The sequence below is a fragment of the Microcaecilia unicolor genome, chromosome 2, assembly GCF_901765095.1.
Source record: "Microcaecilia unicolor chromosome 2, aMicUni1.1, whole genome shotgun sequence".
NCBI classification, from domain to species: Eukaryota; Metazoa; Chordata; class Amphibia; order Gymnophiona; family Siphonopidae; genus Microcaecilia; species Microcaecilia unicolor.
Genome location: NC_044032.1, coordinates 14296423 through 14324284, shown reverse-complemented (window position 1 = coordinate 14324284; position 27862 = coordinate 14296423). Strand labels below are relative to the sequence as shown.

At 44.6% G+C, this 27862-nt stretch overlaps 1 protein-coding gene across 5 annotated transcripts in view; it reads right to left on the bottom strand.

Moving 5' to 3' along the window:
- The window catches only part of LOC115462790 (long-chain-fatty-acid--CoA ligase ACSBG2-like), a 130095-nt gene that overhangs the window by 8942 nt on the left and 93291 nt on the right, over positions 1 to 27862 (bottom strand). For all 5 annotated transcript variants that reach the window (XM_030192791.1, XM_030192793.1, XM_030192792.1 and 2 more), the window contains 2 exons: positions 12528 to 12709; positions 8558 to 8791 (listed from right to left, as the gene is read on the bottom strand). In XM_030192791.1, coding sequence (XP_030048651.1) covers positions 8558 to 8791; positions 12528 to 12709 — 416 coding nt within the window. The remainder of the gene's footprint in view (positions 1 to 8557; positions 8792 to 12527; positions 12710 to 27862) is intronic.

Sequence of the window (27862 nt, the reverse complement as noted above, 5' to 3'; positions counted from 1 at the left end):
GAGGAGCTGCGGGTGGCGAGGGGGTGTGGGGGCTCACACTCACTGTCTCTCACATACACTCTCTCTGACACTTCCTGTCTATCTCAATCTGTCACACACAGTCACTGTCTCTCACACAAATACACACACACGCTGTCTCTCATTCTCTCTATGACACACACACCATCTCTCACACACACACTCTCTCTCTCAAACATACACACTCCGAGGAAAACCTTGCTAGCACCCGTTTCATTTGTGTCAGAAACGGGCCTTTTTTACTAGTATCTTAATAAATCCCAATGGGCCTCCCGTTTCATCATGGGGCTTCTTCAGGGGAATTTACATATTTGTGCTGAACTCTATGGAAAAAATTACTTAATTACAATGAAGGAATCTAGGAAAACAGTCTGATATTACTCAGTCACCTTGTAGCTCAAGCTCCTTCTCAAGATATATACCGAGTAGAAACATGGTGTTTATTTGAACAAAAATGCAGACTAATAACTAACCAATCACTGTTCTAGATTTCGTCATTAAACTATAGGAAGATGCCACATCATTTGAGTATCAAAAAAAGGCAGTCCATTCAATCGAAATATTGAGACCTTCCGATTCCAAAGTTCTTAACTTGTGAATCGAACTTTGTTCTGACCGAAGCAATTTCAAATTTATTGCCACCTCGCATATTGTCTTGTACTTGATGAATCGCAAAACATCTTAACTGGTCAAATGAATGTTTAAATGTTGCACAATGTGCCATCAAAGGAACTCCAGGTTTGTTACAAGTAATGCATGATTTATGTTCACCTAGACACGGAGCAGTCTTCTTGTTTTTCCCACATACATACGGTTGGAGGGACATTTTAAAGCATATACTATATAATCAGAATGACAATTTGTCAGAGTTTGATGCTGGAAGGCTCGAATTTTGTCAATTTCAGTGATAATTCTTTACATCAATTACAAAAAACAAGATACGTCATTCTCCGCATTTCTAATGACCTCTTATCTGTCATTTAATATTGGTAGGGCAGCTGGACTCAAAACTTCCTTCAAATTCCGACCCTTTGAAAAGGCCATCTTCAATCTATGATCACTGAAAACTGGATGAGTTTTCATTATGTCCCAATTTTTTCGAGTTACCATGTCTACCACTTCTCCTCCTGTTGAAAATCTCTACACAAGGATCTTGCTCCAAGTTATTTTTAGAGGATTGAAGTAAAAGTTCACAATATTATTTAGCTCTGGAATATGCTTTATTTTAGAACCGAAATTGGGTATCCTCACTCAAGTTTATCAGTTCCTTAGCTTGGACTTTATAATCTGAATCTTCAGTACAAATCCTGCGAAATCTCAAAACATTGTGAAAATGGAAGACTACTTTTAAGGGAACGAGGGTGACAACTTGGATATTACAAAAATGTATTGCGGTCTGTTGGTTTCTTGTAAACTCGTGTTAGAAATTGTACAAATTTCTATGTCTAAAAAAAATGAATCATTGTCTCTGAAAAAATCATATACAAGTTGTATAGCTGGATTGCAGGTATTTAACCAATTCACAAAATCATGTGTACTCCTGGCCTGCCACATCCTTCACCAGGACTGGCTCAAGGCACTGAAAGGCCCTAATCCACCTACTCTCCCGCAACAGCCAAAACCTGCTCCTTGAGCTAGCAGCAATGTGTCCACCTCTAGCATATTTTTCTCCATCTTCGGGTCCAACCACCACCTGTCTTCTTTGGCTACACTCTTCCGTGGTTTGTCTTTAAAGGAGATCTTTAAAAAAAATGCTGATGATGTTTGAACACTATCTGCACCAGCTTCAGCATTTCCCAACTGCTGCGTCCCAGCCCCTTTGACATAACTCGCTGTTTCTGCAAGAGAATGGCAGAGGGAAGATGCAAGGGGTTGAGGGTGACATCAAACCATGTTGGCTCAGGACACCACAGTCCCTTGACCCAGCCCTTTTCCTCTGCTATCTGAGGCAAGGGACAGAATGGAGTGGAATGATACTCAGATGAGAATTATACCCTTCAACTTATGCATCCTTCCGCAGCTGGCAATGCAGAACAGCCTAACAAGCCAGGGAAGCCTGGCTCAAAGCCCATGGCAGCTCCTTAACTGTAAGCCTGATGCACAAAGCTTACCATGCTGGGAACATTTGCTTTACACTGGTTGTGGCGAGTAATGCACAAAGGGGTTTTCTCATGGCTCTTACGTGTGCCGATAGCAGCCACCAAGAACCCCAAGCAATTGTATTACAAGAAGCTCATCAGTCCATGCAGAGCTCCAGAGCACCTGGCTCTAATGAACTACATTTATGGCAGCTGCAAAGGCTGCCTGCTTGTGCTTCCTACGCCTCCCCTCCCTGCTAGCAGCTGACCCTCACTCTGCCCAGTGGACGCCGACCCCCCCCCCCCCCCCCAAACAAATCCATGCTCTGACACCCTCCCTCTCCAACGGCTACAAATTCCTGCCCCGACCGACCTATACCCCCTCCCGGCCCCCCAGGCCAAGCAAAATCACCCTGTTGTCCAGCGGACCCTGATACCCCAACCCCTTCCAAGCGAGAATCGCCCTGGTTGTCTAGTGACCACCTTCCCCTCCTCCCCCTCCCTGTACCTTTAAAACAATGGAGGTAACAGCAATACCTCCTCTGTTCTGCCTCTGGGTGGGGTAAGCACCATATAACCATACAAGGCATTATATGGCGCTTAGCCTTGCCCAGTGCATCCCAGAGTGCACTGGGTAGGGGCAGGGTATCACCATTTTGTACCGAGCAGGCCCAGAAGCAGGAGAGAGGAGGTATTGGTCCTGCCTCCATCGTTTGACATACAGGGAGGGGAAAGGAGAAGAGAGGGTCACTAGATTCTTGTTGGGGGGGGGGGGGGGGGGAGTCAGGAGACAGCATTTGACAGCTTTGAGTTGCAAACAGGAACTGATGCACAAAAGGGAATCCATGCATCTCATTTGCATGCCATCCCCTTTGTGCATTGGTCAGTTTGCAACTCAGTACTTCCCCCCCAGCACCCGAATTTAAACAGGTGCCACTGTGCATCACCCGCCCACACACACACACACACACACTCCATTGAACATAACTTGCCTTGAGCTTTAACTGAAAACAGTGTGAGCCAAACCCTGAACGTTTCTAAAGCAGAATGGAGCAGAACTGGGCAGACTGGCCCATTTTGCTAGCTCAGGTCAGGCAACATGCATTTCTTTCCACACAGATTTGAACCTTCTGTTCTTGCGGAGCTACACCATGGTCGTGTTTGAACATACAGAAAGAGCAGTGTACTTCTGGCCTGACTCAGATGACAAGGCAAGCTCAAAAAACCTCTGGGTGTCTGTTGTCACATCTAGAGTCTTAATTAAAATTAGTTAATCAGGCGAGCGATTTACCTATTGAGAACAGGGTGGAGAATGCATTATACAATTCTGAGCAGAGCTAGTCTTTAAAAAGTCACATAAAGGGAGGTTTATTAGGATTTTACAAGCTATGATGAGCCTCCAAGTTGCATCTTTTAAAGATAGTCGGAGACTGGGGTATGTTTACTAAGGTGCATTAGCGTTTCTAACGCGCCTTTAAAATTAAGGCACATTAAATGCTAACGCACTTATTCAGTTCTATGGACATGTTAGTGTTTAACGCACGTAAATCATTTACACGTGTTAACGCTGACACAACTGTACTGCCCCTTAAACAGAGGCGCAAGTCCTGATTTGTGCAAACAGAAATAATTAAGGGATAGGCACCCAAAAGATTTTGTGCTTATTTTCTGTTGGCAAAGGGCTTATGACTGCACATATACTGTGCACAGTGCACACTTTTGACAGGGCATGAATATGTGCATGATGATTGATGCACTTAATTTCTTTAACATTTGAACAGAAAAGGGGAATACTACATTCAAAGAGAAACACTTTAATATTGCACCCAGTTTCCCCTTGATGTGGACTGGTTAATTGTAATCGAAAAAAATACCCAAGGAATATTCATGATTGGTCATAAGTTCATAAGTACATAAGTAATGCCACACTGGGAAAAGATCAAGCATCAAGTCCACGACAGCGGCCAATCCAGGCCAAGGGCACCTGGCAAGCTTCCCAAACGTACAAACATTCTATGCATGTTATTCCCGGAATTGTGGATTTTTCCCAAGTCCATTTAGTAGCGGTTTATGGACTTGTCCTTTAGGAAACCGTCTAACCCCCTTTTAAACTCTGCCAAGCTAACTGCCTTCACCACGTTCTCTGGCAACGAATTCCAGAGTTTAAATTATGCGTTGGGTGAAGAAAGATTTTCTCTGATTTGTTTTAAATTTACTACACTGTAGTTTCATCGCATGCCCCCTAGTCCTAGTATTTTTGGAAAGCGTGAACAGACGCTTCACATCCACCTGTTCCACTCCACTCATTATTTTATATACCTCTATCATATCTCCCCTTAGCCGTCTCTTCTCCAAGCTGAATAGCCCTAGCCTCCTTAGTCTTTCTTCATAGGGAAGTTGTCCCATCCCCGCTATCATTTTAGTCGCCCTTCGCTGCACCTTTTCCAATTCTACTATATCTTTCTTGAGATGCGGCGACCAGAATTGAACACAGTACTCAAGGTGCGGTCACACCATGGAGCGATACAATGGCATTATAACATCCTCACACCTGTTTTCCATACCTTTCCTAATAATACCCAACATTCTATTCGCTTTCCGAGCCACAGCAGCACACTGAGCAGAAGGTTTCAGTGTGTTATCAACGACGACACCCAGATCCCTTTCTTGGTCCGTAACTCCTAAGGTGGAACCTTGCATGACGTAGCTATAATTCGGGTTCTTTTTCCCACATGCATCACCTTGCACTTGCTCACATTAAACGTCATCTGCCATTTAGCCGCCCAGTCTCCCAGTCTCGTAAGGTCTGTTAATATATGTTGTAGCCAGAGTCCCCGTCACTGGAATAGTGGTGGGCTCTGTCATGAAGCCTAGGCCCTGAGAGGCACTGGCTAGGCCAGTAAAACTGAGATAAGACTTAACACTGGGCACCTGCTAAAGCAGTGTCTAGTTGGCAAGTCAAATCAGGATCTGGCCTAACAAGCAAATGCAGTTTTAAAGCTTAAATGAAGAATTAGATAACCTGAATTGACAAGTTAGGTTAGGCTAAGATGGAATCCTTTTTTAAGATGGATGCCTATGAAGATAGGAAAAGAGGGAAAAAAAATGTTTATCACAAGAAGGTATTGCAGAGGATTGGGAAATGTGTAAGGGGGGGAGATTTGGGCTTCCGATCTAGCTTGTGGTTAGCTTGTGGTCAGCTACTGTAAGAAAACAAGATTTGCATATAATTATACAGTTTTAATGAAGTGAATGAGGAAAAAGGGTATATAGGAAAGGTGAATCTGGGAGGAGTTTGGATTCGATCCCCAACTCTCCAGAGATGTAAAGCTACAGACGGATGTCCTAAGACCCTGTGATGAGCGTACCAGACTGATGTAAGAAATAAAAGTTTCTACATATCTGAACTTTCAGCTGCATCTTGGTATTACTCAAAGTTTCACTCCTTTTATTTCCTACAGTGATAGAATAATTTTTTTCATAAATCTACTCTTCACTAAATACCATTCACCAGACACATTATGGGGAAAAGAATTCACACACTGATATCCATAAGTGACAGGAGTCAGGTAATAGAGGTCCTATTGGTGGGATATATTCCAAGCCTTCTGAAAGACCCTCTTCACCCTCCTGGACCGGTGTCCGGCAAGGGTCAAGGGGGGGGGGCTCCCTAAGGGGGATCTTAACAGGTCCTTCTGTAATTTTTTACAATCGTGTTGCGAGTTCACGACTTTAAATTTGCTGATGACACAAAGTTATTCAATTACCTCGCTAGTTACTCCCATCTCTAAATCATTTATAAATATATTAAAAAGCAGCGGTCCTAGCACGGACCCCTGAGGAACCCCACTAACTACCCTTCTCCATTGTGAATACTGCCCATTTAACCCCACTCTCTGTTTCCTATCCTTCAACCAGTTTTTAATCCACAATAGGACATTTCCTCCTATCCCATGACTCTCCAATTTCCTCTGTAGCCTTTCATGAGGTACCTTGTCAAACGCCTTTTGAAAATCCAGTTACACGATATCAACCGGCTCCCCCTTGTACACATGTTTGTTTACTCCTTCAAAGAATTGAAGTAAATTGGTCAGGCAAGATTTCCCCACACAAAAGCCATGCTGACTCGGTCTCAGTAATCCATGTCCTCGGATGTGCTCTGTAATTTTGTTTTTAATAATAGCCTCTACCATTTTCCCCGGCACCGACGTCAGACTCACCGGTCTATAATTTCCCGGATCTCCCTTGGAGCCTTTTTTAAAAATGGGCGTTACATTGGCCACCTTCCAATCTTCCGGTACCACGCTCGATTTTAAGGATAAGTTGCATATCACTAGCAGTAGCTCCGCAAGCTCGTTTTTCAGTTCTATCAGTACTCTAGGATGAATACCATCCGGTCCAGGAGATTTGCTACTCTTCAGTTTGCCGAACTGCCCCATTACGTCCTCCAGGTTTACCGTGAAGTCAGTAAGTTTCTCCGACTCGTCCGCTTGAAATACCATTTCCGACACCGGTATCCCACCCAAATCTTCCTCGGTGAAGACCGAAGCAAAGAATTCATTCAGTCTCTCCGCTACGTCTTTGTCTTCCTTGATCGCCCCTTTTACCCCTCGGTCATCCAGCGGCCCAACCGATTCTTTTGCCGGCTTCCTGCTTTTAATATACCGAAAAAAATTTTACTATGCTTTTTTGCCTCTAATGCTATCTTTTTTTTCGTAATCTCTCAGCCTTCTTTATCTGCGCCTTGCATTTGCTTTGACACTCCTTATGCTGCTTGTTATTTTCTGAAGGCATTTCTCAGCTTTAATAGCTTCCTTCACTTTTCAACCACATCGGCTTTTTTGGACTTCCGTCTTTCTTTTCTAATTCGCGGAATATGTTTAGCCTGGGCCTCCAGGATGGTATTTTTGAACAGCGTCCATGCCTGTTGTACAGTTTTTACCCTCTCAGTTGCCCCCCTAAGTTTTTTTTAAACCGTTCTTCTCATTTTATCATAGTCTCCTTTTTTAAAGTTAAACGCTAATGTATTTCACTTCCTGTGTATAGTTACTTCAAGGTTGATATCAAAACTGATCATATTATGATCACTGTTATCAAGTGGCCCCAGTACCATAACGTCCCTCACCAGATCATGCGCGCCACTAAGGACCAAGTCTAGAATGTTTCCTTCTCTCATCGGCTCCTGCACCAGCTGAGTGCAGGAGCAGACTCATACTGAGTCTTATTTTCCTTTTTATTTCTTACCCTCAATGGTGTCTGGCATGGCCAATTCTTTATCTGATTAATTGCTAAATGAACAGAAAGGGATTTTTTTTTAAATAACTACACGTGCAGGAACTTCAAGAAAAAAAGCAGCCACTCAAGTGTAGTCTGCTGGATGGGATTTACTATCCCATCCAGCAGACTATAAATTGCTCATTCAATTCAATAAAGGGAACAGGAGTTATAAAAATCAATGAGAGGCAAGTAAGGGAGGCAGGCTGAACTACAATCGCAGATAAAATAGCATTAGGAATGGACTGTGCAACCAGACCGGCAACTACCGAGTTCAAGGAATGCAACTAGGGCAAAATCTTGTGTTGATTTACCTAGATGAAAATGGCAGGGAAAAAAAAAAAACGGAGTCCGATACATTTTCTGTACTTATTTTAAAAGTAAGGATGCTTTGTATTATGGTCGGAAGCCAACACAACTAGTAGGTTGGGAACTGATGGAACTCATCTTGAGATGTTTCGAAACACTTAGGGGCCTTTCATAAAGGCGTGACCAAAAGTGGCCTGCGCTGGTGTCGGTGTGTTTTGCACACGCGCTGGTCTGTTTCCTGAGCGCACCTGGCAAAAAGGGGATTTTTTATTTTTATTTTAATGTGCTGGAAAACAGACATGCGGTAAAATGAAAACCAGCGCCCGTCCATTGTCGGTCTGAGACCTTAACGCCAGCCACTGACTATGCGGTAAGGTATCACATTTTAACCGGGCTTAGCCAAGATTGGGTGGCAAAGCCAGTGGTGGGAGGCGGGGCTAGTGCTGGGCAGACTAATACAGTCTGTGCTGTCTAAATGGCAGATACAAATCAAGGTAAGGTATACACAAAAAGTAGCACATACGAGTTTATCTTGTAGGGCAGACTAGATGGACTGTACAGGTCTCTCTCTGGTGTCATCTACTATGTTACTATGTAAGCATGCAGTGCAAGCCAGATGCTGATTACTGCCAGGTAAGGGCCCCGCGGTAGAAAATGTTTTCTACCGTGTATTTTAGGCGCACACCAAAAATGGAATTACCGCCCGGGTACGCAATAGCATCAATCTGACACATGCAAGTGCCTACCCGCAGATCAATTCCTAATACATCATATGCCGTGCCTTAACTACTCTTGTTCATAGGTATAACATGCACTCTTATGACATTAGTTTAACTGCCCATCCCTCCAGATCACTGGAAATTCTGGACCGTTCTCACCTCGTGATGTGGAAGGCAGTTTGTGAGGACACAGTATTTGGTCCCGAACATTCGCTCATCCCATAGAGCTCAAGCAGCGGCATGTTGAGGCTCATGAAATACTCCAGGGTGTCCTTGGAGATGGGGGCACCTCCTGTCAAGCATCTTGTACATCGATCCAACCCCAGAGCTGCAGCAACTCGCTTAAACACCAGGATGTTGGCCAACGTGTAACCCCAGGGTACATAGTTATTCCTGAGAAAGAAGGGAGAATAAGTCACGCAGCCTAATGAGCCAATATTAAGACTCTTCGGGGCCCCAACTAGAACTCACACTCCTCTCCTCCCCCCATCCCAGCAGCTGGGACTCAGGGTAGGGCAGGGTAAAAATGTAACAAAAATAAAATAAAAAAATAAATAAATGATGCAGTTACTGCACTTTTTTTCTTTGCTTCTAAGCTATTTGCAAATGATTTGATCAGTGCATTGGCCAGAAACCTTTCAGTTTCCTTAGGAAAGCATGTCCTTCAGCTCCACCTCAGTCCTCTGCAAACAGAAGATCTGCCACTGCTTTGAGCTCTAGTCATGAGCTTTGCTACAAGTGTTTTGGGAGGATGGTGGGCACCTGAAGAAGTCTTCATTCCTTTACAGCCTCCATCCCTTTCTGACCTTAGAGGGAGCCAAAGATGTCTTTAGATAGAAGTGTAAACATGAAAAAATAGCAGGCACAATGGAGAACATCTGTAGAGCGAATTCCGTCTCAGCATGGCTTACAGCACACTCTGTTGGTTCTCCTGCGAGTTACCTTCACCTTGTCTTCCTAAATGCAGTCTAGAACTGTACGATTCTCACGGCGGAGTCCCAGATCTTTATACTCCCCATCTGACATACTTCTCGGCACCCAAGTGCTTGGTTACTTGGAGGGGCATAATCGAACGGGGCACCCAAATTTTCCTGAGGGTGTCCTCGCAGGACGTCCCCGCGAAGGGGCAGGGAAACCCGTATTATCGAAACAAGATGGGCATCCATCTTTCGTTTCGATAATACAATCGGGGACGCCCAAATCTCAACATTTAGGTCGAACTTAGAGATGGTCGTCCCAGGTTTTCGGCGATAATGGAAACAGAGGACGCCCATCTCAAAAACAACCAAATCCAACTCATTTGGTCATTGGAGGAGCCAGCATTCGTAGTGCACTGGTCCCCCTGACATGCCAGGTCACCAACTGGGCACCCCAGGGGGCACTGCAGTGGACTAACTGATGCACTAACTGAACGGAAAAAGCCCTTCCCTTACCGATCCCTTAGCAATTCGGAAAGGAACGGGCATGCATGAAGGAAATCGCATGCAAATGAGCTGCTCACTGTTAGCTCATTTGCACACGATTTCCTTCCTAAGGAGGGGAAGCCAGTGCAGAGCAGCCAAGCATTATGTGTGGCTGCTCTGCACATGCCAAAGACAGCTTCATACATGCAGACAAGCTGCGTGTATAATAGTGGTCTACAAACCTTAAATAAATTGCCATCTACAACCTTAGAAAAATACAAGTCCAGGTGAAAACGTCCAAATGTTTCTGTGAAGGATGTACATGCCTGCTATGCCTCTGACACCCCCTTTATTTATTTATTTGGATTTTGAACCGGCCACCTCTGGATTGCAAGACCAGTGCTCTAACCACTAGGCCACTCCTTCACTCCACTCCTTTGAAATTTGGCTGGTCATCTCAGATTCCCTCCACTGGTCATCTGGTCAGTTCGCGCACCTTTTTGAGGCTTGGTCGTAAGAAAAAAAAATGGACCAAGTAAAGACACCCAAGTGCTCGTCAAGGACACCCTTCTTTTTCCCCCATTATCACTCGAGGATGCCCATCTGTTAGGCACGCCCCAGTCCCGTCTTTGTTACGCCTCTGACACGCCCCTGGGAACTTTGGTCGTCCCCACATCGGGAAGCAGTTGGGGACGTCCAAAAATCGGCTTTCGATTATGCCGATTTGGGCAACCCTGAGAGAAGGACACCCATCTCCTGATTTGTGTCAAAAGATGGGCGCCCTTGTCTTTCGAAAATAAGCCTGACAGTCACTCTATGTACTGGTGGGTCAGTCACCATGAAAGGGTCAAGTCAAACTAGGCCTTGCTTTGCCCGGTTGCATGCAGGAGAGTCCTGTTTAGAGAATGCTTGAAATCCAAGTACATCACCCTACATGCAGTAGGAAAAACCAAGTCAACCAGATTGTCCCCCTTAATGCAGTCACCAGGCTTTCAGGATATCCTGTGAATATGACAGATTTGCATACCAAGAAGGCAGTGCATGTAAATCTCTCCTGCATATTCGTTGTAGAAATCCTGGAAACCCCACTGGCTGGGTGTGCCGAAGATTGAGTTGAGAAGTACTGCATTAATGAGAGTTATTTTTCAAACCTTTATACCGCTTAAACCTAAGCGGTTTACAACACACATACACATCTGTATTAAAATCAAATACAAGAATGCATTCTGCTGATAGTATAACCTGCTAGTACAGTCCAATTACAGCTGTCCTAATCTCAAATCACATAAATGCCTTAACAGTTATGTCTCCAAATAACGTTTAAATTGTAAAATCTGCATACATAAGCATAGCTGCCCCTAGAAATCCCAGCAATCGAAAAGGCTGAAAGCCTTGTATCATTGTATCTCACGCCAACAGCTGGATCAAGTGAAATGAGCATCTGCCTCAGATCCCAAAGACCTACTAGGATGATAAATACAGACACAATCTTTCAAATATTGTGGAGCTGGCAAATAAAGAGCTTGATACACAAAAAGTACCTTAAACCAGTGCAGCTGTTTCAAAATGGGGTCAATGTGTCACTAGACACACCAGTAACCAAGTCACACTGTAGCCCTTCTGTACCAACTGCAGCGCTGTAATCCTGGAATTACACAGGCCTAAGTACAGAACGTTGCAATTATCAAACCGTGACAAAACCATACTCCTTATAAATCACATAGGTTTCAATCTATACAGTAGTCAAAAGGTGAACAAAATCAGATTTTGTAGGGGAGTGGCCCAGTGGTTAGGGCACTGGTCTGACATCCAGAAGTGGCCCATTCAAATCCCACTACTGCTCCTTGTAATCTTGGGCAAGTCACTTAACCCTCTATTACCTCAGGAACAGGGGAATACCCAGTAAATCCAAATAAAGACTGAATAACATTCATACCTTGTTTCGTTGTCAACCCTGAATCTAAACACACATGGTCACTGTCCCTTTAGATCTGACCACCAAGACTGTTTAAGCTCTTGTTCAGGATGGTGATAGGCTAGGGAGATTTTCGTTCCTGAAGAGTGGATTTTCCTTAAAAGAAAGAACGGTCAAGGAGTTGTCATCTACCCTCCTGGCACATCTGTACTGTTAAATTTAGAAGTTGGCATGCTTTCAGCGCCATATTCAAAAGACTTTGCCAGTTAATCTTTGGTGTTGGAGGGAACTTGTCCACAAATTTACCTGGCCACAAAATATAGCAATGGGGACACGTTTGGGCTCCGACCGATCAGAGAAGATACTCAGCAATGTTAGCAGAGCTACTTGGGCATCTCAGGCCAGTGAAACAGGACTTTTACATGGATGAACTTAGGCTCAATATTCAGCTTGCTTAAATCTGGCAGAAAAATGACTAAACCTGGCTAATAACTTCTCCCTCCAATGTCACTTAAAGGCAGTGAAAAGGACTGGGCCTTAATTGCTCTGCCGGTCTCTTACTAAAGCAAGCCTCTTCCATTAATCAGATATACTGTATGGCACTTTATCACCAAATGCAATGACCACACTGACCACTTTCAGTCCAGGATACCGAAGACTGATAAACCCTTCACCTAGGTAGTGTCAGCCAGGGCAGGTCTTCAGTTAAGAGCTTGGCAGGTAAGGGAGTGTGACGTGTCCTCCCAAGTGAATGGCTGAACATACGTACTGTGCGAGTTCCCTTGGAATTGTCGTCTGAACACCAACCTACCCATTCATACGATTGTAGCTGGCCTGCAGCCCGATACTCTTTGCCCAGGCAGCCACCGTCCTCTGGATAAGGGATGACTTGGAACTCAATGCTGTCATCTTTTCATGAATTTTTTCCCAGACCCGTGGTACCCCTAATAATATGGTTGGGTGCACTTCCTGCAGCGTGGTGACCAGAGAACCCTGGAACCAGAAGATATTCAAATGCAAGAATTAACATACATTGTTTAACGGAAGTAACTAAAAGAAATCTACGCTTCATGTTGCTGTACCCGGCTACCCTGAAGATCCAGCATGAGGGCAGGGCCGTGCTGATACAGTAAGCGGGGTAAGCGCCTCAGGGGGGCGCCCACCTCTGGAGGGCGCCGCCGCGGTGCTTACTCTCGCCCCGCGCTGCCGAGGCCTTTAAATCTTTTACCTGGTCGCAGCAGCGTCAGTGAAAGCGCTGCCGACGTCTCCCTTCCCTTGCACTCATTGGTTCCCTCAGTGTCCCGCCTTCTTCTGACGTCAGAAGAAGGCGGACACTGAGGGAACCAAGAGCGCAAAGGGAAGGTAGATGTCAGCAGTGCTCCGCTTTCACTGACGCTGCTGCGACCTCTTCGTTGCTGTCGTGTCGTCCCACCCCCCACTTCACGCGATTCGCGAACCGTGCTGCCGCTTAGCATTGCTTAAAAAAAAATGTACACGTCAGCAGGAACAGGCTGCTTCAGCCAATCCCAGGAGCCTTCCTTCAGCCCTCAGGGGCGGAACATGCTGAAGGAAGGCCCCTGGGATTGGCTGAAGCAGCCTGTTCCTGCTGACGTGTAATTTTTTTTTTTAAGCAGTGCTAAGCGGTTCGCGAATCGCGTGAAGGGAGAAGACAATTTGCTGGAAATGGAGGGGAGGGGAGAGAGGAGGATTGCTGGCTATGGATGGAGGAGGGAAGGGCAGAGAGGGACAAGGATGGACAGGGGGGCCCAGGGAGAGGACAATTTGCTGGAAATGGAGGGGAGGGGAGAGAGGAGGATTGCTGGCTATGGATGGAGGAGGGAAGGGCAGAGAGGGACAAGGATGGACATGGGGGCCCAGGGAGAGGACAATTTGCTGGAAATGGAGGGGAGGGGAGAGAGAGGAGGATTGCTGGCTATGGATGGAGGAGGGAAGGGCAGAGAGGGACAAGGATGGACGTGGATGGGAGGACAGGACCCAGGGAGAAAGAAGAAATTGCTGGAAATGGATATAGAGCAAGAAATGAAGAAGAAAGGAGGAAAGTAAAGAAATAAATGGAAAGGAAGCCCTGGAAATGGAGTTAAGAGGACAGATAGCAGCAGACTCAGATACTGGCCAGCATGATCGGAAACAGAAAGTCACCAGACAACAAAGGTAGAAAAAAATCATTTTATTTTCATTTTAGCGTTTGGAATATGTCTACTTTGAGAATTTACATCTGCTATCTTATTTTGCAATGTATAGCGATTTGTTTCTAAGAATATTGCTGACAATTCCTGTCAGTGTAGCAAGTGGTGAGCGATCATTTTCACCGGGGGGAGGGGGGGCGCCAACTGATAGTCTGCAGGGGGGCGCCAGAGACCCTAGGCACGGCCCTGCATGAGGGGAAATAGTTGGAGGAGTGGCCTAGTTGTTAGGGTGGTGGACTCTAGTCCTGGGGAACTGAGGAACTGAGTTCAATTCCCACTTCAGGCACAGGCAGCTCCTTGTGACTCCAGGCAAGTCACTTAACCCTCCATTGCCCCAGGTACAAATAAGTACCTGTATATAATATGTAAGCCGCATTGAGCCTGCCATGAGTGGGAAAGCGCAGGGTACAAATGTAACAAAAAAAAAAAATGGGTCTTTTGTATCCGACCAAGCAGCAATGCAGTTTATAAACCGAGAACTGAAAGGCACTGAGAACCCTACCTGACGGAAGGACACTGGACTTTTGGTCGGTCAGGCAGGGAGGATCATCTAATTGCAGAAAGCAGGGTATATTCTGCATTGGTTTGTATGTTTGAGTTATGAAAGTTTTGTAAGGTTAAAAATGCGATGTTAAGAGAAGAGTGGGGGGTTGGGCGGGGACCACAGCACGTTGTGACTCGGTCTACATGGGGGTAGTTCAGTTGAGGGTGAGTGGAGAGGGAGGGGGGTACTGTGTGGGGAGTATGGGGAGGTGGGACTGCCACAGGGAAGCTTGCATTTAGAGGATGGAAAAGTTACGTGTTGTGGTGAGTGGCGGAGAGAGGAGGGCCCCTGGGTGGAGGCTGGGTGCCCGGGGACCTCATTGACACTACAGAATTTGACAGGTGCTGAGATGGAGTCCTGGGACCCGGGTTAGATGCAATTGCCTAGATTAATCTCTTGGAATGTGTCTGGGATTGGATCGCCAATTAAAAGAGCAAAAATTCTAACAGCCTTGCAACGTCACAGAGACTCTATTGCATGCCTCCAAGAGACAAAATTGACCGAGGATGAAAGCCAAAAGCTTAAGCAATGGTGGGTGGGGGAGTTTTTTTTCACCAGCGCTGGGGAGGAAAGGGGGAGTTGCAATATTTTTCCATAAAGCTCTACAATGCAAAGCACGGGTGGTGGCTCAGGACAAACAAGGGAGGTATATATTGTTGCATTTGAATATAATGGGGCAGGAGATTTTTTTGCTTAACATCTATGGGCCAAATGTATATGACCATGCATTTTTCCAGCATATAGTGCGTCTGGGTCTACAAACACAACTGCCCCCTGGCTCCTAGTGGGAGACTTTTAACCAAGTGATGGATGGGCAACAAGATCGGTCGGCCCCCTCGGCGGGGACGGCAAAGGTATACAATACCTGTGCAAGGCGCTGAATTTAGTAGATCCCTGGCGCTTGGTTAATCCTAACGTGCATGATTTTACTCACCTCTCCCAAGCTCACGGCACGTGGTCCAGGTTAGACTACATTCTAGCTGATGGTACCCTTTTCCCCACAGATAGTGAAAGCGGAGAAAGGGCCGCTGGAGATTTCAAACCACTCCATGATATGGATCTGGGAGCAGGACGGCTTAGGGGGAACCGGTGGAAATTCCCATCATACTTGGTGGGAGACGCACACTTGCAGGAGTACCTTAGGCAGAAATGGCTACTGTTTGCGGAGGCAAATGCACGTCATGAGGAGGAAGCCCTTTTATATTGGGAAACTTCAAAAGCGGTCATGAGGGGGGAGGTAATCTCCTACATGTGTGCACGGTCAAAAAGGCTAAACCAGGGCATTCTGCAGCTGGAACAAATTTAGGGCAGCAAAACGTAAATACCTGGCAGCTCCCTCCCCAGCGAGTAAGGAGGAGATGGTGTCGATGCTTGCGGCATTAAATTCTCTAATCCATGAACGAACCAAGAAGCAGTTCTTTCACCGTTAATTCACCTTCCATAGATTTGGTAATAAATCAGGGAAATTGTTGGCGAGAGTAGCCAAGAATTGGGGGGGGGGGCAACCGATTCATCTCTTCTTTGGTAAGGCCGGATGGCACGCGAGAGGTCCAGCCCGCAGGAATTGTCCAGATCTTACATGACTTCTACGCATCTCTTTATGACCGGCCAGACGCGCGGAGTGGGCCCTCATTAGTAGACTACCTAGAGGACTTGGGCATTCCACAATTAACAGCAGAGGTGGTGGATCGGTTGAATTCCCCTTTGAGAGCCAAGGAAATTCAGAAGGTGGTCAACGGAATATTATCAGTGTATGCTGCCACAGATCTGTGGTGCCCTGGTTTCCTTCTTTAATGCCTCGGTTACATGGGGTATGTTCCCGCAGAGCTCTAACGAAGCGTGGATCACTCATACCGAAGCTGGGTAAGAATCCGGAGCACCCGGAGTCGAACAGACCAATCTCTCTAATTAATGTAGATTTAAAGATCTTAGCTAGAGTACTAGCAGAGAGGTTGAGTCCCCATAGGTCAGCTTTGATTGGGGAGGGACAGGTGGGATTTGTTAGGGGCAGACATTCCTCCATCAATGTTCGTAAAGTCTGCATGGCCGTGTCACATAGTTGTCTGTTGGAAGAACCCCTGCTATTGGTGAGCCTGGATGCCGAAAAGGCGTTCGACAGAGTACGCTGGGATTACTTGTTTGGGGTTCTAGACTATGTGGGCTTAAAGGGCTGGATTTGTACATGCGATTGCTGCCATGTATTTGACCACGGGCCTCTATTAATAAACGGAATCTGCTCAACCCCATTCCCGATCGCTAGGGGGACACAGCAGGGGTGTCCACTTTCACCGTTGCTGTTTCTTCTTTATTTGGAACCCTTGTTGCGCACTATTCAAAAAGACCCTGAAATTGCGGGGGTTAGGATGCCCTTGTTTTCGGTAAAGACTTTGGCATTTGCAGATGACATCTTATTGACCCTGACAAACCCTAGTCAGTCACTGTCCCACCTCCTTGATACCATAGGAGAATTCAGTTATTTCTCTGGATTCTCCCTCAACTTGCAGAAGTCGGTGGCGTTCCCTATTCAGAGCTCGATTAGGGAGACCTGGGAGGGTGAGTTTCCCCTTATGTGGTCCAAGGGCCCCTTAAAATATCTGGGGGTGCTGATCCCCTCCGACCTATCTAGTTTGTATAAAGTGAACATTGAACCACTTTGAACATGTATGAGGTGCATCTTGCAGAATTGGCACTCACTTCCGCTATCCCTCCTAGGCAGAATTGCCCTTTATAACATGATATTAGTGCCTAAGTGGACTTATGTTCTACAAATGGTACCCATGTGTCTGACACAAAAAGGTTATAACTGGGTGACACGGTTAGTGATGCATTTCCTACGGCAAGGTAAGAAACCTCGGTTGCGAGCATCCCAGCTCTTTTTACCGCAATCTGGGGGAGGAATGGGACTGTTGAGTGTCAGGCTCCTTTCAATAGCAAGTAACATGCGCCATCTTACGGATTGGTTCCAGGGATCGTCCCATTTCTCGTGCACCAGGGCAGAGACGAGTTTGTTTGCCCCTTCCCATTTTAGTGCCTGGTTACATGCGGCACCAGGGAAGCTGTGCACGCCTCCGGCTTATGCACCGTTGCTTCTGCCTGTAAGGAGGGCATGACGGTGTGTCTGCCGGTTTTATGGTCTGTCGGCAGAATCCTCCCCGTTGTTGCCAATTCAGGGTAATAGAGACTTCCCTCCCAGTTCCACATCGGGAGACTTTGCCATTTGGGGGATGAAAAACCTACAGTATCTATACCAGCTATATAACGAGAGTGGCACACTTAAATCTCAAGCTGACCTATGGGTGGAATACGGGGTGAGGGAAGTAAATTTTTTTTCTCTATGCTACAGTTACGCCATTATTTAAGATTTCTACCCCCCTCCACCCTGACACCACAGGTGTGGGAACAAATACTGGGGTTGGATGCACAACTAAGAGTCCCACTTAAATATTATCACGCTTCTTTACAGGAGCAAATGGGCGAGGTGGATTATGATTAAGCCCCAGCTGGAACAGAGAATTAGCAGTAAGAATTCAGAGGGAAACATTGAAGGTTTGTCTCTTGGGCATCCGACAGGTGGAGAATGTGACGTTGCAAGAAAATTCTTGATGAGGATGTACATTTCCCCACATAGAGCTTATAGGGCATCCATGGGGACGGAAGACAGGTGTGCGAAGTGAGCCCAGTCTCTGGCTGATTTGGGGCACATGTTCTGGACGTGCCCGTGGATTCATGGCTTTTGGCGCCAAGTTTGCCAGCATGTGTCCAGGCTCTGGGGGGGTCGTCTGGAGGCCAACTCCCATCTCAGTTATTTGAGGTGTTCAGGGTGTCCCCGTTTCCGCCCCGGGGCCTCAAATGTTTCTTGAAAAAAGCAATCCTGGTAGGCAAGAAACCGATTCTCTAACAGTGGATATCCGCGGACTCACCTTCATTACAACATTGGCGATCCAACATGATTCATCTCTGCGCACTGGAGTGTAGGGGAGTGGACGATCTGTCTTCGTCACGGCTTTGTCAAGTCTGGTCTCCCTTTTGGGACTCATTGACTGTAGTTGCGCGTAGCAGAATTTTGAATTCTTAAGTGTGTTAGGGTGGCAGGGGAGGGTGGGAAGGAGTATGACGTGTGCTCAGATTGTGTTTACCCCATGGAGGTATTGCCTAAGGTAAAATCTTGTCCAGGCCACAGAGATGGGATCTATAATTGCAGTGGATCAATTGTGGAGCGGGGTGTGGCTATTAGCTAAGAACTGATTAACGGTGAGGAGGTCTTACAAGATGGAGTTTGTTGAGCACAACTATTCATTGCAATGCACAAGGGGTAGTGTAGGGGAGGAGACCATGGTGAGGGATGGGGTTAAATCAAAATGCATTGTGGTAAATTGTATTATAGTAGTGTGATGATACATAAGTGGTGTATGGACTGTTAACAAGGTGACGGTGTTGTGTACGTTTATTTTCTTCACCAATAAAACATTTAAAACATAACGGAAGTAACTAACTTGCTAGTCACACACAAGAAATGACAGACTGCACATACTATAGCATGACATGGTTTATCCACTCCTACCCTAGCCGAGATAATATTCAAGCACCTTTTTGACCGCCGGAGCAACTTTAAATTAGGACCTTATTTTCTCACATAAGAGTAACAGGAGTAAGAAAATAAGGTACTAAAGTTGCACATTCGGTCAAAAAGGTGCTTGAATATTATCTCAGCTAGGGTAGGAGTGGATAAGCCATGTCCTGCTATATAGTATGTGCAGCCAGTGTCATTCCTCATTTCACCTTTGCTTACATCCTATACAGTCTGTTATGTTTGTGTAGTCTATCAACATTGTAATGTAGTATACTATCAGTGGTGTGCTGGAGCCGGCTCGCACGAGCCGGTTGTTAAATTTATTGGCATCTTGCGAACCGGCTTGCCTCTCCTGCCCCACCGCGCGAGCTGCAGGCTCCCCCGCTCCACAGGTCGTCCATCATCTCCTGTCTGCCCTCAACTCCCCGATAGCCCTCGTTTCCTTCCTGCCTTTAAATATTGTACTTTTCCTCGAGTCACGGCGCCAGCATTGAAAGCAGCAGGCTTGGCTCCAGCCTTCCCTCGCATGGTTCCACCCTCTTCTGATGTATTTCCTGTTTCCGCGAGGGCAGAACCATGCGAGGGAAGGCTGGAGCTGAGCCTGCTGCTTTCAATGCCAGCGCCGTGACTCGAGGAAAAATACAATATTTAAAGGCAGGGCGGTGGCAGGAAGGAAACGAGGACTATTGGGGAGCTGGAAGAAGGCAGGAAATGCCTGGCGTTGAGTAGGGGAGGGGCTAGAAGGGAGATGGTTGACATGGGTGGGTGGAGGAGAGGGAAGGGAGAAAGAAGAAATGCTGGACATGGATGGAGGGGAGGGAACAGCGAGGAAGGAGATGAGATGAGGGAAAAGGAAGAGGGACCACAGGAACAGCTGAAACAGAAGCAAAAGAGGCTGTGTGAAGCGTCGTCCCTGCATGCAGGAGGTAAAAACTTTTAAGCAGACGGTTGTTACGAAGGGGAGGGCCAGAGAGGGGTGGAGTGGGAGGGGGGTCCTGAAATGACAGTGGGGGAATGGAGGTGTTTGCGGTGCAATTATGCTGGACTCACACGGTCAACATTTTCCTTCAGCAGCACTAACTTCTTACCTCCAACATTCTGTGTTGCCTGGGACCGTGGCTCCCTCGGAGTTGAGTCTGCTACGACCACATCATAATGCATCCAGAGATGTGTGTGACTGATCTATGGAGCCTTCCGCACCACCTCCGAGGGAGGCACGGTCCCAGGCAATACAGAACATTGGAGGTGAGAATTATTATATAGGATATGTGTAATGGAAGGAAACAGGAAAATCCTTACATGAACATAAGTTAGATTAGGAGAAACCACATGATTTAGGAGAAATGAAACTTACAATAGTATATATATGAAAACTGAGAAAGGTTTGCTGTGCAGATTTTGTTATTCAGTCTTTGTGTCTGGCTTTTCTGGGTGACAACCTGCTCCAGAGAGAACTATTTTGTACTGGCTTAGTGAAACACCAATAAAGATTTTTACTGGTTGCGCCAAATCTAAGTCTGATTGTCTTTCTTATTCTAGCCACTAGGGCTGACGTGTTTCCCTCCCCCCTCTCAGAGGCAAGGGACAGGACTACACAATGGGCCACTTGCCATCATATTTCTGTCTTTGGAGTTTACCGCCAACTAATTTAAACATTACCACGGCTTGCAAAAGACCCCCTTAGGCTGTTCTAGTCTTATACACTCTACAAGGTTAGGTAACACTCACTCTTAGCTCTAGGTTCAAGGAAGTGTCTCGCACCTAAAAGCTTGACCTGGATTCTGGAAGTCATCTGCACTCAGGTTCCCGCTCTTGGAAACCTCTATCAGATTAGTAAACATGTCTAGTTTAGCATGCACTAAAAATGCTAGCATAGCTTAATAAACAGGGCACTTAATAGATTGGAGAGCAGTTAATAGTACTGTCTCCCAGTGGCATAGGAATATTCGAAGGCAAAAGGTATGATTAAACTAAACTAGTTGTAAGGTTTTATTTCTCCATAGTATCCTGATAAAACTATACATTTTCACTAGCTGTTTGTCTTTTTAGGATCAGCAAGAGTTCTTTTTCAAGGCTCCCGAAGAAGCAGAAGCGAAACAGAAGTGCTCTGAGCTAGTGTTCATTGAAAGCTAAATTGCCTTGTCTATTTATCTTGAATTTAAAGTTAAGTTGAAAACTGTTTGTGATAAAGGTTAAAAAGAATCCAGAAATTTAAAAAAAAAAAAAAGTGGGAGGTTTTTGAGACGTGAGGAGGCTTCTCGGAGGTTGTGTTATGCTAGTAGGCATTTCTCTCTCACCAACTCTCATTTGTAGATTCTAGGAGAATTATAGACGACGAAAAACAAAACAAAAACCTGACAAATATCAGCAAATTACAATAGCCCAAAACGTACTGAAATAAAATTAAAAATTTAAACTTAAGAAGGTCAGTCACAATTTCTTTACTAAATTGCATGGATCTTAAGTCTTTTCCTCCTGTTTTCATAGAAGTTATACAGATTAAGAATGGACTTACTAAATAGCTATGGAAATATCTGCCAGTCTAGAGAAAGAAATCTTGTTGAATATTTAGTGGTGACATTATGCAATTTATGCAGGTTTCTCTTAAAGTTTTCTCTGAACTGCTGCAGACATTTTGTACCAATGCTATTGAATACTACTTATATTATTCCTCTACTGACGAGTGATTTGTTAACTGCAGCAAAATCCTCGGGGATGAAATCGGTATATAAAAGAAGAAATCGAAGTGATCGATGAACCTCAGAATAACTGCAAGCAAGGTTTCAATGCAAGAAAAAAAGAAAATACAGGGTCTTGAATTTTGGGTACAGATATTTAGGGGTCCTTTTACTAAGCTGCGGTAAAAAGTGGCTTGTGGTTGTGTGGGCACGTGTTTTTCGCACACGCTGGGCCTTTTTTTTTTTGGATAGGAAAAAGGCATTTTTCAAAAAAAGGCATTTTTCAATGGGACAGTAAATATTTATTGCACTTGTATCCCACATTTTTCCACCTATTTGCAGGCTCAATGTGGCTTACAAAGACCTGTTATGGCATCGCCATTTCAGGGTACAAAAGATACAATTGTTGTTACAAAGATATTAAGGATTACGAGACGATATTCTAAACTCTTTCTATATAACTGCTGATTATAAGGGTGGAGTGTTGAGAAGTTGTAGTTAGTTATGGATTTTCGTGGTAGGCTTTGTTGAAGAGATATGTTTTCAAAGATTTACGAAAGTTGTCTCGATTGTTTTCAGTTGTTTTGGTAGTGCATTCCACAACTTTGTACCCATGTAGGAAAAGCTGGACGCATGTATTAGTCTATATTTTAATCCTTTGCAGTTGGGAAAGTGTAGATTAAGAAAAGTGCAGGCTGATCTTTTGGCATTTCTGGGTGGGAGGTCCACGAGGTCTATCATGTATGACGGGGTGTCTCCGAAGATTTTATGAACACTTGTGCAGACACATTAGAATGTTGGAGGAGCAAATTATTATATTAGATTTAGAACAATTTGCTCCTCCAACATTCCAATGTGTCTCACTGGGATTGTAACCACCTGCTGACGTCACTCCTCCAACGTTCTCCGTCCCCCCTCCCTCCCAGTTCCATGGGACCCTGGAACTGGGATGGAGGGACAGAGGGAGGGGGACCCTAGAAATTGGTGGGAGGGAGACACTGGAACTCGGAGGGAGGTGGAGGGGCAGGGGAGAGATGCTGCACATGGATGGATGGAGGGGCAGGGCACAGAGGACGTTGCCTGCATATGGATGAATGCAGGGGAGACAGCATAATGCAGGGGAGGAAGGGGACCCTGAAACTCGGAGGGAGGCAGGGAGGGGCGACCCTGGAACTCAGAGGCAGGGAGGGAGGGGGACGACGACCCTGGAACTGGGAAGGAGGGGGGGCCCTGGCACACACACTCGCACCCAGTCTCACTCACTCTCTGTCACACACAGTTACTCACACACACACTCTCTCTCAAACATACACACTGAGGAAAACCTTGCTAGCGCCTGTTTCATGTGTGTCAGAAACAGGCCTTATATATATATATATATATATATATATATATATATATATATATATATATATATATATATATATATATATATTATGGTGAATGGTGAAGTGTAGTATTTTGAAGTAGTTAAAGGGCATGCCAATCCCAGTCTTTAGGAATTATATCTATCTATCTCTATCTCAACTGCTCAAATATGCAAGCAACCCATGTCAAAGGACACACCCAACCTCACACAAATTGTCCCCAGACTTAAACCTAATATTAACAGACACAAAACGGACACACCATGGTCAGACCACCACAAATTAAACCTATCCCTACAATGGTGAAAAAAGGCTCTTACCACAATCAAGAACACACAAACTACACCACGAGAGGCCAAATTGACCCTGTAACATTCTGGCAACCAATCTACAAGAACGAATGGAAAGCACAAACCGACTCGAAACACTCTCTCTTAGATTGGGACAACAGATGCAGAAGCATATTAGACAAAATAGCACCACTACAAACAAGAACCTCACGAAGACACAACTCGATACCATGGTTCAACAAAGAACTGAAAAACTAAAACATGGAATAAAATAAAAGATGAATATACACTTACTGCATGGAAACAAATGCAAAGAAAATACAAATATGCAATAAGACAAACCAAAAGATCATACTTCAAAACCAAAATAGTTCCAGACTACAAAGACACACATACATTTTCCAACTCATGAACAAACTATTAGACACCACACCGGTTACCACGACCAACATAGACACCCCATCAGCAAACAACCTTGCTAAATACTTCAATGAGAAAATTATAAAGTTACGACTCACGCTACCATTTAACACGAAAAATTCATTGACTGTCTGGACCCAATCCCCAATGAATATCCAGCAGACCGAATCTGGACAAACTTCGCTCTACTCACCGATGAAACCATCACCCAAGCGATCAATAGGTTTGCCAAATTCCACTGCAAACTAGACATATGTCCCAACCAGCTAATAAAATCCACCCCTCAACGCTTCATAACAGACCTCACGTCAAACCTAAACTACATGCTACAACATGGACTCTACCCTAAGGATAAAGGAAACATGCTACTCACCCCAATACCTAAAGATTCAAAGAAAAAAGCAAATGATATAACTAGCTACCACCTGGTAGCATCCATCCCTCTGGAAGTCCAACTAATGGAAAGTATGGTAACCAAACAACTTACCAAATACTTAAACAAATTCTCAATACTACACAAATCACAATCAGGATTTCGATCCAACCACAGCACTGAGACAGTAATAATCACTCCCCTAACCAAATTCAAACAAGCAATTGCAACCGGCAACAGTGTACTTCTCCTACAATTCGACATGTCCAGCGTGTTCGACATAGTAAACCATAAAATACTGCTAAACATCTTAGAATACTTTGGGATTGGAGGAAACGTACTTAGTTGGATCGAAGGCTTCCTAACTGAAACAACATACCAAGTGATATCAAACTCGAATACATCACCATGGAAACCAGAATGCGTACCCCCAAGGATCACCGCTTTCACTGACCCTTTTCAACCTAATGACGACACCTCTAGCCAAATCACTATCCAACCAAGGCCTTAATCCCTACATCTATGCAGACAATGTCATGATCTACATTCCGTTCAAACATGATCAGAAATCACAAATAAAATCAATCACAGCCTCCAAATCATGAACTCATGGTCGGATGCATTTCAATTAAAACAACGCAGAAAAAAAACCACAATGTCTCATCCTCATCACAACAACACAAACAAACCCACCACTATAAACACGCCAGACTACACCCTTCCTGTTTCAGACAGCCTGAAAAGTCTCGGAGTTACAATCTACCAAAATCTCACACTAGAAAGCCATGCAAAAAAAAAAAAAAAAAAAAAGAAAATGTTCCATTCAATGTGGAAACTCAAAAGAACAAAACCTTTCTTCCCAAGGGAAATATTCTGCAGCTTGGTACAATCAATGGTGCTAAGCCACCTAGATTACTGCAATGCAATCTGTGCTGGATGCAAAGAATAATTCACCGAGAAACTCCAAACTGCCCAAAATACAGCAGCTAGACTCCTATTTGGCAAAACTAAATACGAAAATGCCAAACCCCTAGGAGAAAAACTACACTGGCCACGTATCCCGTTCAAAATTTGCACCCTGGTTCATAAAATCATTCACGGCGAGGCCCCGGTCTACATGTCAGACCTCAGACTTACCAGCTAGAAACATAAAAAGGTCAGCACGCACATTCCTGAATCTCCACTACCCCAGCTGCAAAGGACTAAAATATAAATCAACATATGCATCCAGCTTCTCCTACATAGTAACATAGTAGATGACGGCAGAAAAAGACCTGCACAGTCCATCCAGTCTGCCCAACAAGATAAACTCATATGTGCTACTTTTTGTGTATACCCGTGTATACATAAGCATGCAACTATGGAATACACTACCAAACGTCATAACAATGCACGACCTAACAAACTTCTGAAAATCACTAAAAACCAAACTACAATGATCCATCCTAAATACCAGACGAAACGTATACCAGAACTGGATATAACCGAACTCTTTATACTTGACTGCTTCACCTACTGTCACTAATGAACTTTAACGCAATACCACTTTGTATTTCTCACTCCAGATATGGCGATCACCATTACGGCACTACAACCTTGGTATGATTTTGCCTGCTTTATGCGCTTTATCTGCTTTGCTTTGCTGGGATGAAATCCAATGAACTATTCCTATTTACTATTTCACTCTAATCCAACACACACTCATAATCACGAACATAAACAGACCCACACCTCACACACCATCCACACAACCCACGCATAATATGCCTATCCAAAAAAATAAAAAAAAACCATGAGAAACCCGCCATCCATGAATACCATCAACAGAAAGGACAAAAAGAATTCAACAAAATCAAATACCAAGAAGATAGACAACTGATAAAAATTCCCACCCACATGAACACCACTAACTAATACAAATAGGCTACATCAATGCCAGATCGGTAGTAACAAAAACCAATACCATAACCGACTGGATTACGGATGAACACCTCGATTTCCTACTCATTACTGAGACGTGGATCCATGACTCAAGATCCTATAATCCTAGAGCTCTGTCCTCCAGGCTACAAAAATAACCCATTGTACAAGAGACAGAAAAGAGGAGGCGGCATAGCAATCATTTATAAATCTCAATTCATAGTTACAATAGCAGAATCCATGCTACCCCATCTCGAAATAGCCTCAGTTAGAATTAATCACCCCAAACTATGTGACCACCTAAACCTAATCCTGTTCTACAGACCCCCGGGCAAATGGCAAGACTCACAAACACACTTTATGGACTTCATTTCGAACACTTGAGTTTCCGCCCAGGACCTTCTTATAGCAGGAGACATCAATCTCCATCTAGAGGACACCAACTCAAGTAATGTAATGGAATGCAAGGAATTCCTCCAACTATGGGAACTCCACTGGCCAGACATGCAACCCACCCACAAAAAAAGACACACCTTAGATATTATCACCTACAAATTCCCATCAGAATCCTACCTCACACTTCCAGATACAAAATGGACAGCCACGCCATGGACCAATCACTACAAAGCAAACCTCTCCTTACGTTGGAAAACAAAAAAAAGACAACAAAAACAAGGGACTAAAACATAGTACGAGAGGTAAAATTGACCCGCAAACATTCTGGCAACAATTCTTTACAGACGATTGGACAACTCCCACAGACTCTCCCCAATTTCTCCAAGAGTGGGACAACAGATGCAAAACAGAACCTCATATAGAATAAATTCCATACCATGGTTCAATGAAGAACTGAAAGAACTGAAAACACAAGTCAGAAGATTAGAACGAGCATGGATCAAGAAAAAAGACGAACATACACTCAATGACTGGAAAAAACTACAAAGGAAATACAAATACACTATCAGACAAACTAAAAGAACATATTACAAAGCCACAATAGGACCAAATTACAAGGACACACACAAACTCTTCACACTTGTAAACAAACTCCTAAACACCACACCGGTCACCTCTAACACAGACACCCCATCTGCAACCAATCTTGCAAAGTACTTCAACGAAAAAAATCACAAAGCTACAACTCACGATACCTACTAATAAAATTGAGTACACAAGCATCCTTGATTGCCTAGACTCAAAACTAGGGGAATGCCCAGCAGATCAATCATGGACCAAGTTTGACACGATTATCTTCTGATGAATTCTCAAAATGGCTTGAAAAATACGCTAAGTCACAATGCAAATTGGACGTCTGCCTCAATAGCCTAATAAAATCAGCCCCCAAACAATTCAAAAAAGACCTTACAAAGCACATAAATTACAGGCTTCAAAACGGCCTCTTTCCCATGGAGAAAGGTTATCAATAGAAATCAAACAAAATAAAACATGGAACGGAAACATCCTACTTACCCCACTGCCAAAAGATGCGAAAAAAAGCACAACTGACCTAACCAGCTATTGCCCAGTAGCATCTATCCCACTCATGACTAAACTCATGGAGGGCATAGTGACGGAACAACTCTGAGTACCTAACTGAACATTCAATTCTGCACAAATCGCAGTCAGGATTTCGGACAAATCACAGTACCAAAACAGTACTAGTGTCGGCAATGAACGCCTTCAAACAAGCGATTCCAACTGGCAACAACATACTCTTATAATTCGACATGGTCAAACTGAAAGAAGCCGAGAGAGATACATCTGGCGAAAGCGCAAA